The 10133-nt window shown below is 41.0% G+C and overlaps 1 protein-coding gene across 5 annotated transcripts; it reads left to right on the top strand.

Annotated features, from left to right (window-relative positions):
• The first annotated feature begins 512 nt into the window (after window positions 1-512).
• LOC108235138 (glutathione hydrolase 7) lies at window positions 513-9498 on the top strand. 5 transcript variants are annotated; one of them, XM_017414948.3, is made up of 17 exons: window positions 513-683; window positions 829-982; window positions 1256-1735; window positions 1888-2114; window positions 2280-2431; window positions 2522-2639; window positions 2735-2802; window positions 3329-3402; window positions 3571-3764; window positions 4632-4719; window positions 5002-5129; window positions 5245-5333; window positions 5421-5576; window positions 5687-5801; window positions 5898-6035; window positions 6182-6281; window positions 7781-9498. In XM_017414948.3, exons 3-17 carry the CDS (start codon window positions 1516-1518, stop codon window positions 7951-7953), a joined length of 2040 nt encoding a protein of 679 aa, XP_017270437.1. In that variant the 5' UTR covers window positions 513-683; window positions 829-982; window positions 1256-1515; the 3' UTR covers window positions 7954-9498. The 5 variants fall into 5 exon arrangements, with proteins under 5 accessions (XP_017270437.1, XP_037833053.1, XP_017270438.1 ...); XM_037977125.1 differs by having other exon boundaries at window positions 801-982; XM_017414949.3 differs by having other exon boundaries at window positions 513-688.
• The last annotated feature ends 635 nt before the right edge of the window (window positions 9499-10133 follow it).

The raw sequence follows: 10133 nt of genomic DNA, 5'->3' as shown, positions 1-10133 counted from the left end.
ATTTAACATTTAGATTTAACATATAATATTTAGATTTAACATTTAACATTTAGATTTAACATTTAACATTTAGATTTAACATATAATATTTAGATTTAACATTTAACATTTAGATTTAACATTTAGCATTTAGATTTATATTTAGCATGTAGCTTAAACAATTACATGTAATTAGCTAAATGTTGTAAAAAGTGACATCAGAAAATCAACACTACATTTTAAAACAGTGTTTGAAGCTAAATGTGACAAAATTTAGGCATGAATTTTGAGCACAAGCTCCTTTACAAACGGCGCCCCATAGATGTCAGGCGTTTCTTTTTCTTTCTTTCTTTTTTTTTACAGATCCCTTCTTTTGGACAGAAAAAAGCCAACAAAATAACTACAATACAGCTTTTGTGAAGTGTCACTTGAGACCTTTAAATCTTCTCCCAGTGAGCTACAGAGGAAGGAGATAATGAGGTTTAAGGGGGAGGGACAGAGGAGGGTTTGAGCAGGTTTCTATGAATCTGCTATGACCTGTTTATCCACTCCATCCAGTTTAGAAGAGGAGAAAGACGACAATTGCTCGAGGGTAATTTCTCCACCGGTTACTGAGACTTTACAGAGGTCACAGCCACACACTGCTTGTTAGAGAGGATTTTTAAAGGCTGCCACGAAGTCAGCTTCCTATTTGCACCGAAGTGGTAAGGTGAGCCTTTTGGGTACATACTGTTTAAGAATTAATACACAAGCTGACTTTAGGTCACGCTTAAACCTTTTCTTTCTTTCTTTTTTTTTTTTTTTAAACGCGCGTGTCGCAGTTTTAAAAAGGCGTCTTCCTGAATGCAGGTCTTCCCTGTCCCGATATTTAATGCGAGGCTAGCTTCGGGCGCGGCGGTGAATCAGAGACCTCCGCGGCTCCTCGCCTCAGCTGCTCCGGGCTCCGGCGCAGGGGACGCAGACGGTGCTCTTTTTGCTCGACGACACCTGCGCCACGACGGCGGTGAGTATAACATTTGCGCCACATGGAATAAAACTAAAAAACCCAAAAAACAAAAAAAACAAAACAAAACCCGAAGTTAGCTTGTAGCCGGTGCGGCTGAAGAAACCCGGACACGAAATTAGCCGGAGGCAGGCTGGCTCTCTTTGCGTCGTTTCTGATAATAACCAGGGCAAACACGGTGTCGCATGTCGGTGTTTGTTTTACGCTTGTGTTGTTTTTAGGTACGTTTCCCTCCGTCATGCATGGGTTTGTTGTTGTTGTTGTCCTCTGCAGGTGGAGGGAGATGCGCCATCATCAATCAGCATTCCCTGAGAGGAGCAGGCAGCTCCAAATCCCAGCAGGAGGATTGCTTTTTGTGAAACTGAACATCTGATCTAGCAACATTCCCCAGGAGGAAGTCCAGATGCTTGTCTCACCTGGTTGACAGCTTAACATCTCGGACTCTCATCATAAGCAGGAAGATGGACATGCTGGCTTAGTTGGCTCTCTTTAAATCACAAGGATTTGGACGACCGTGCGATTCAAGAGTGGCCATGCTCAACCCTGCCCAGGAAAGCGTGGCTGGGTACCCAGGTGGAAGCGTGGTGGACAAAGATGCCAACCCGGAGACGACCCTGGGAAGCGCCTACTCTCCGGTGGACTACATGAGCATCACCAGCTTCCCCAGGCTGCCAGAGGACGACACCATGTCTGGAGAAACCACGCAGAAATCCCGAAAGGATGACGACAACGTCCTCAGCGAGCAGGACACAGGTGTGTGTTCGGTCATCACGCAGTGTGCTTTTCCCTCAGAAGATCAGACGAGCCCGCAGAGGGATTCGTCCCGCTTTGTTTTGCGGTTAAATCTGTGTGATGGAGTTGTGCAAATACAAACTGAGTGTGGTTTCGCTCTTCACGCATCTCAGATCCAGATCTGTTCCTGAAGTCTGCTCGCCTCCAGCGTCTCCCGTCCTCAGCTTCCGACTTGGCGAGCCAAGACATTGCGTCGCTTCAGGAGACCACCACAGACCCCTTTAATGAAGACTGCGCCTGCCAGCGAGACGGACTGACAGTCATAATCACAGCCTGCCTCACCTTTGCCACGGGGGTCACCGTAGCTCTCGTAATGCAGATCTACTTTGGTGATCCGCAGGTATGGGCGTATATTTATTTTCTGCTCATTATGTGGCCTGCATTACAACAGCTCAAACTCTCTCAGCTCACTAATTATGAGATTACCAGTTAGTCCACTTGCCTCACTCCTCCCACTTGAGCGATTTCATAATGAAGCTGTTCTGTTGTGGTTTTTCTGTGCCAGGTCTTTAACCAAGGAGCAGTGGTGACAGATGTGGCTCAGTGTACGTCTCTTGGGTTTGACGTGCTGGGGAAGCAGGGGTCCAGCGTCGATGCTGCCATCGCTGCCGCCCTCTGTTTGGGAATTGTCCACCCTCACACCTCCGGCATAGGGGGGTGAGTTATAAGATCACGCTCGTCTTCGCCAAAACGGCCTCACCCGCTGAGGTGCTGCGACTTACACGACTGCGCTCTGTTGGTGTTCAGGGGTGGTGTTATGTTGGTGCACGACATCCGTAAGAACGAGACCAGAGTCATTGACTTCAGAGAGACGGCACCGTCTTCCCTCCACGAGGACATGCTGCTCACAAACCTTAACCTCAGTGTAAGCAGTTCTCTCTCATTTTGCCTGCATGAAGCCACGGGTCATGTCCGAAACCTCTTTGCGCTCTCACTAACGCCTGTGTTGTCGTTTTTCAGTCAGGCCTGCTTGTGGGAGTTCCAGGCATGCTCAGTGGGCTGAATCAGGCACACCAGCTTTACGGCAGGTACTCGTCTATAAATATTCTTTATTTTACCCGTTTGCATGCTAATAATAGCTGCAGCCATGACCCTGGTCTCTGGACATTTTACATTCCTTTCTCTCTTTTATATTGTTTTAAATAACTTTGTCACCCTTTCTTGTTTCTAGATTTTTTTTCAATAAACATGTTATGACAGTGTTGGCATTGTTTTCTAATGCTTCCTGACAAGAATAGTAAAGGCTTTTAATTTCAAACACAGTGTTCAGGTTTACATGCTGTAAGTGAAAGTAAGCCCAACATGAACGTATTGTTGACCTTCTCTGAGGAAAGAGACTTTTTGTAGTCCAGTTGTTGAGCTGTAATTACTCTAATGCTGTTATTATCCTGCTCCAGATGCCTCTGTGCTTAAGAGGAGACGCCTCGATTTAGGTCCTTTCCTCGTGTGTCGTGATTTAGTGTAAAAACAAATGTGAAATATCAGTTTGTTTTTGTTTTTTTTATAAATGTGCGTTTAAACAAATATGAAGTTACGCATACTTTGTTTCTCTAGGTTACCGTGGAAAGACGTGGTTTCCATGGCAGCGGATGTGGCCAAAAATGGATTTAATGTCACGCATGAGTTGGGTAATTATAGATTATTATTTTGTCAGAGACCGGGCCGAGTCGCCATCTTTAAACAAACACCGCAGCATGTTTTTCAAGCCCCATCCCCCCTGTTGCGTTGATTAAAACAAAATGAAATAACATAAAACTTTTATTGCCACCTCACCCGCCTCTCCCGTTTCTCCACAGCTGAAGCTCTGTTTAAAGTGAAGAACCAAAGCATGTCAGCTGCATTTCGGGATTTGTTCCTCCCCAATGGCCAGGCCCCCCTCCCTGGGCTGCTCACCCGACGCGTTGATTTGGCTGCCATTTTGGATGCCGTCGCAGTTCAAGGAATATCAGAGCTCTACAGTGGGGATCTGGCACGGGAGATGGCGTCTGCAGTAAGAAAAGATGTTTTCACTCAGATTATATAAGTAGTCATGAATTCTGCACACTCTCCATATCGAGTCACTTTTACCCTGGAAACGCAAGGAGTCATTTTACTTTCACTTCAGCTTTTAGGTTTTTTTATATCAAACTTCAACAGTGCATTACTCTAGATGGGTCTAAATAAACATTAAAAACACAATATTTATAGATGAGAAAACATAAATTAGCACACACACAGGTGATATGATCCATTCCTTTTTAAAATATATTTCATTGATTTATTTAACAAGGACATTAGATAGCTGGAGATGTCCCAGAGTTATCCAAAAGGTTATTTTTCATCTGCTGTCCTCAAGCATAAATGTTTTCACACAGGCTGCTCAAGACAGGAATGATTGCTGTTTTAATTGTAGCATACAGAAGCTAAATGGGGGTATCAAAAAAAAAGGTTATTTAAGCCAACAATGGAGGTAGCCACAGAGATGATTAAACACCCTGATCACTGCTTTCTTATCAGTGATGCATTGTCACTCGACAGATTTAATAACCTTTTCTTACTTTTTAAAAGCACACAGTAATGTGGCGCTAAGCTGGAGCTGTAAGAAGGCCTTATGTTAGCCCACAGCTAACAAGGTGTTGTTTTAAGCAAACACTGGCTACACCTCGTTCCTGATCCTTATCCCTGAAAAGTTCCCCGCCCCGCTCTGCGAGGTAACAGGAAAGGCACATAAAACCCTGGTAGTTATAGTTTAGAAACTGTCATTTGGGTTGCTCATACATGATTTATATGTCTCGTTTCACCGATCGGCATTAAAAAAAAAAATCAATATAAACAGGCTAAAAATCAGAAAACCTTTTTTTTTTTTTTTTTTTAATAGGCGCAGGCAAGAGGCGGCGTGCTCACAGAGGATGACTTTAAAAACTACAGCACAGTCCTAGAAAAGCCAGCAGAGGTCACCTATCAGGGTACGTGTTCAGTAAGAACTAACATCAGAGCTGGACCAGAATTCACATTGCCCTCATTGTATGTATTTAAATGTTTGTACTGCTCATGTGATCTAATTTGCTCACTTAATATGATATCCAAGTGTTTACGCTATTTGCCATATTTGTAGGTTGTCTTGCTTTCATTGTATGAAATGTCTGTAATGTTTTCTCTGCATTAGTCAATACATAGCAGTTGTTACCAGCATGATTTATATTAAGTTTTTGCTCTACCAATAATTACATCTGGTGGTGTTTTTGAAGGATACCATGTAATGGCTGCTCCAGCCCCACATGCAGGTGTTGCCTTGATCACTGCACTCAATATCCTTGAAGGCTACAATATTACAAACCAGGTTCCCAGGAATAGCATCTACCATCAGATTGCAGAGGTAGTAAAATGACAGTTTCACCACTATACAACAAACAGCAAATGGTGTGCACAATATTTCAATTTATGTATGATTTCTTTTTCTTCTTTTTTATAACGCTGCCAAAACCTCCCAGGCTTTGAAGATAGCGTTGGCCCTGGCTAGTGGGCTAGGAGATCCTTTATATGACGCCTCTGTGTCAGAGATTGTTGCGATGATGCTGAGGTGAGGGTTACCCCACCATCCAAAAAGTGACACCAAATGCATAAGCACAGATCTGTCAATAAAACCCTGCTCTTTGGTATCTTCTAGTAAATCCCAGGCTTCCGTGTTCCGCCAGATGATCAACGACTCCCTGGCGTTCCCTGTAAACCATTACACCTCGGCAGCATTTACCTTGGAGGATGGTGCGACGGCTGCTCAGGTCATGGTCATGGGCCCAGACGACCACGTTGTGTCAGTCGTCAGGTATCCAGTCTTTAAAATGAATGGCAAGTTGTTTAGCAGAATTCAAGGAACAGTTCAAAGTTAATGAATGTCACTATAAATTTTTTTGTTTGTTTTTTTTTTTGTTTTAGCTCACTGAACAAACCATTTGGCAGTGGGATAGTGACTCCTTCAGGAATCCTTTTGAACAGCCAGATTCTGGACTTTTCCTGGCCTAATAAAACTCAGAACTCATCGCCTAACCCAGTAATGTTCTTCGTCTTTGTTGAACTAGTTTAGTTTTGATGGATTTGATGCAGTTTTTTTGTGGTTCTCATATTTTATTTATTTTTGTTGCTGTAGCATAACAGTGTTCAGGCTGGAAAACGACCCATGTCCTTCCTGATGCCCACAGCAGTGCGGCCTGCTGTGGGGGTGTGTGGCACATATGTAGCCGTTGGCTCTTCCAACGGAGCCAAAGCTCTCAGCGGCATCACGCAGGTTAATTAGTTACTTAATAATACTAATAATGACAGAGAAATTGAAATAAGTCTTGTACTGTCAGCTTACATCTCAATTTTGTTCCCTAAAGTTTGCTTGTTGATGTTCAGATTTAAAATTTTCTCCTTATTTTGATCCTAACCCAGGTCCTGATGAATGTTCTGTCTTCACGTAAAAACATGAGCGACAGTTTGGCGTTTGGAAGACTCCACCCTCAGCTGGAGCCCAACACCCTCCTGGTGGACTGTAAGTTTTTCTACTAGCCCCTCAGTTTTTTTTTAAGGGTTAGATCCAAACTTTATATCACCATTTCTTTTTTTAATGGCTGTGCAGAACTCCATTCAGTTTTTTTAGAGCTTTTTTTTTAAGTCAGAAAAGGTTTGCTTTGTCAAGCATAGCTCAAAATTGAAAGTGGAGTTGTGCAGAGAAGTTACGAGGAGTCAGTATCTTGCCTGCAGTTGACAGCAGTCAGATTGATCTCAGTTTGAAGAATCCAACCTGACAGCTGCTTAGATTAGAACACCAAGACTGAATTTTGCTACCTCACACTACTCAAATTTGAAACTTTTGTAGCAAGTATTTTTATACCTCATTGCGTGACACAGTTGTTTATGTTGTCACAATAAGATATTAGTGAGTACCAGATAATAAGAAGCTAATCACTGTTGTTTAAAGAGACGAATAGTCTTCAACAGGCACAGATGATCAGCATTTTTAGCAAGCACTGTGTATGCCAGGGGTAGGCAACCATGGTCCTCGAGGGCCACTATCCTGCATGTTTTCCTTGTTTCTCTGCTCCAACACACCTGATTTGAATCAATGGGTGATTAACAGGCTTCTGCAGAACATGAAGAGGTAATTTAACCACTGAATCAGGTGTGTTGGAGCAGGGAAACAAGGAAAACATGCAGGATAGTACCACTCGAGGACCAGGGTTGCCTACCCCTGGTGTATGCAGTAAGCAAAGTAAGACAAATGTTGTTTGGTTGGGAAAACAGCGACAGAGAAAACTAATTTCACATTCAAAAGGGATGGGATGTTGAAATATACCCAATATAGCTTTCACTTGAACAACTTGGAAAGTTGATGTAGACGATGGCCATTCATTCTTTAAGGAGCCCCTCTGTTGAGTAGCCATTGTCTTGTTTCTTCCTTTACAACTTCTCCCTTATTCTCTGAACTGAGATCACTCTGACACACACACACACACACACACAATCTGAAATTTCTCTGCATTAACTACTAACCTCAGTTCTACTGTCCTGCTGTAACCGTGCAATGTTAACTTTAAGCAAAAAGCAGAATCCGGATGTGTCCCTGCCACTGTGTTTACACTTTCATCGGCACATTTTTGTATCATCCACCATGTAGGTGATTATCAGAATAGGCAGCAAGCATGGCTGGGGTAAACAAAAAACCCAGGTGACAGGTGTTTGGTTACTACCTCAAAGTAAAGTGTCCTCACTTACAGTCTTCTTGTCTTCCTCTGCTGTGAATAAAGTAATCTTAAAACACATCTTCTGGTGTTCCTCTGATCATCCTCTGTAGTGAGGAGAATAGGATCTTCCTGGATCTGAAGTGCCAAATCAAGCATTATTGTTAGATGGACACATAACATTAGGATAATGCAAACCTTTCAAACTTGTTGTAAATCGCTACACATGTTGTGTGAGCATCAGACTGTTACATCTGAGGGACATGTTAGGAGAAAGTTTTAACATGTATTTATCCTATTTCTTCTACAGCTGAGTTCTTAGAGGACGACGTGAAGCTGCTGCAGACCAAAGGACACAAAGTTGAGAGGATGGATGTTCTTTCACTGGTGGAGGGCACACGGAGAACCAATGACCTCATCACTGGGGTAAAGGACCCCCGCAGTGCTGACGCCTCTGCCCTTACTATGTCTAACATGCCTTAGTGCGTGGCTGCTTCCAATAATTGCTCGTATTATTGCAGGAGTGAGACTAGTAGGTGATTAAAGAGGGGGAAAAAATAAGGCTACACCAAACCAATATACACTCAGCAAAAGTCAACAGCAAAGGGCTGTTGTTGTTTAGAATTAAAAAAAAAACGATCAGCAAAAACACATGCAGCTTTCTCTGGGCTGACCTGATAGGAGCCTTTGTGATTTGCTCACAGTAAATATTAGAAAGCAACGTTTCTTTGATTATAGCACACCTTCTCTCAGAACCCCATGTGCTGCACAGACACAATGTGAAAGGTGTTCAGAGTTTAAGTACATCCTGTTAGTGGCTGCACTTATTATGCTGAGCAGGACACAGAAATGTAAGGTTTGTTTATAAATTCATTTAATGCAGTTCACTTTAGAGAGAAACGGACTTATAAGATAGCTTTTACCTTTTTTTTAATGTGAAGGGGGAAAAAAAGAATAGAAGCAGGAATGTTTATTATTTTCATGAGATTCTGTGAGTTAATAGTTTTGCACAACCAATGTACTGTAAGGAATCTAGAGGTAAACTACTGAATAAACTGATTCATAGCAAGGATTTGCCTTTAGAAAAAGTAAGATACCAAACTGGTAGGTAATCATTAATGACATAGGCATGACGTGCTGTATGTTTTAGCCAGCTTTACCAACTGTTTCACTGTGTTTCACTGTATTTCCAAATAGTTCATAGCATCAGAAACAAACCCTTGCTTCGGTATATCTGAACAGGGCGGTCCTAAAGGTGAACACGTTAACCCCCAGCTCTTTGTATGGCATGTAAGTGTGGTTAGATGTTGTTTGGTACAGCTGCTGGAGCTGTAGCTGTTGTAGTCAATCACAGATACACTGGGAACATGTTCAAACAAACACGCCGGCAGAAAAATGGTTAACAGAAATGTGATTAGGCTCAGTTTATTTCCATTAGCAAGATCTTTATATTAACTTTAACAGGTTTTAGTAATGCGTAATTGTTTTCTTGGTGTATTTAAATGTAGAGTTTTAATAATTTAACTCGCTGTATGATTTTGTTTTTGTTTTGAATTTGTGAATGAAGGTTTTTAAGAAGGGGTCATAATTCTTCTCAGAGGAGGAATATGTGGATTCCTACAGAAATAATTTATTGTTATTTCTATTTTTGTATCAACAGTTACCTGAATGCATCCATGATTTTATTGTAAAACTGTGCATCAGTCAGTGCATCTCAGAAAAAGGATGTCATGTTTATTTTGGTGCACTGGTGTATTTACATTAGATTGTATAGTTACTGTAAGAACGGACAGCTCTTTTTGTAGACTTCTCCGCTCAAACTAAATCACTAGCTTGAACTGATCAAATATGTTCTCCATTTTAAAATCCTCCATGCTTGTGTTCTGTACTGTAGAGCGCTGTACCATAAGGCACATGTTTGCACAAAACCTAATGTCTGATTCTTTTGTGCTTTTTACATGATTAGCATAAAAATCAGCACTGTCCAAATCAAGAAATAAAAATGTTTGCACACGTTTAAATAATAAAGAGTGATCCATCTTTTGTTTTTCTATCCCTGCTTTCTTTTAACATACACATATTAAAGACATAATACACTGAAGACAAGGAACATTATATTACTATAACAACATATTCACAGAATAGCACAAAAAATACTAGATCAAAGACTTTGTAGACTTAATCAAATTATCAGTGTCATTAATGAACAGATGCTTTATAACATTAAAGGTAGACAGATTGACAACTATAGTAAAAGCCCTAAATTAAATGAACAAAAACATTGACAAATTTAAAACAAATGTTGATTTGTTCTTTACAGGGGTCTGTTTATACATATGTGTGTGAATATGACACACTTCTCAACCAGAAGAAATGGGTTTCCTAGTTCACTTAGTGAATAAAAATAATAAACACAATGAGCAAACATTTACACCAATCTATAGTTCATTTAATGTCTACAAAGCAAAAAAGTATCATTCATATAATACATATTTGGTCTCATCTGTGGTGTTTTAGGAATTCAGTTAACTTTATTTCAATGTCTACTGTTAAAAAAAGTCTTTAAAAATAATTTAATGACATAGTAATAATAGGAGTTAACTATTTTTCACAATTATTTTTGAAATTTGGAATTATTTTTTTTTGCTGAAGAAAAGACACTA

The sequence above is a fragment of the Kryptolebias marmoratus genome, linkage group LG8 (assembly GCF_001649575.2).
Source record: "Kryptolebias marmoratus isolate JLee-2015 linkage group LG8, ASM164957v2, whole genome shotgun sequence".
Classification (NCBI taxonomy): domain Eukaryota; kingdom Metazoa; phylum Chordata; class Actinopteri; order Cyprinodontiformes; family Rivulidae; genus Kryptolebias; species Kryptolebias marmoratus.
The sequence above is the reverse complement of the archived record's forward strand: the minus strand, read 5'-3'. Positions and strand labels throughout refer to the sequence as shown.

What these genes read in the sequence shown, in the direction of transcription:
- LOC108235138 (XM_017414950.3), top strand. Translation starts at nt 1,516, where the DNA reads ATGCTCAACCCTGCCCAGGAAAGCGTGGCTGGGTACCCAGGTGGAAGC. An exon ending in TCACAAACCTTAACCTCAGT is followed by an intron (nt 2,640 to 2,734) that starts GTAAGCAGTTCT and finishes GTCGTTTTTCAG; the next exon opens with TCAGGCCTGCTTGTGGGAGT. An exon ending in CACGTTGTGTCAGTCGTCAG is followed by an intron (nt 5,577 to 5,686) that starts GTATCCAGTCTT and finishes TTTTTGTTTTAG; the next exon opens with CTCACTGAACAAACCATTTG.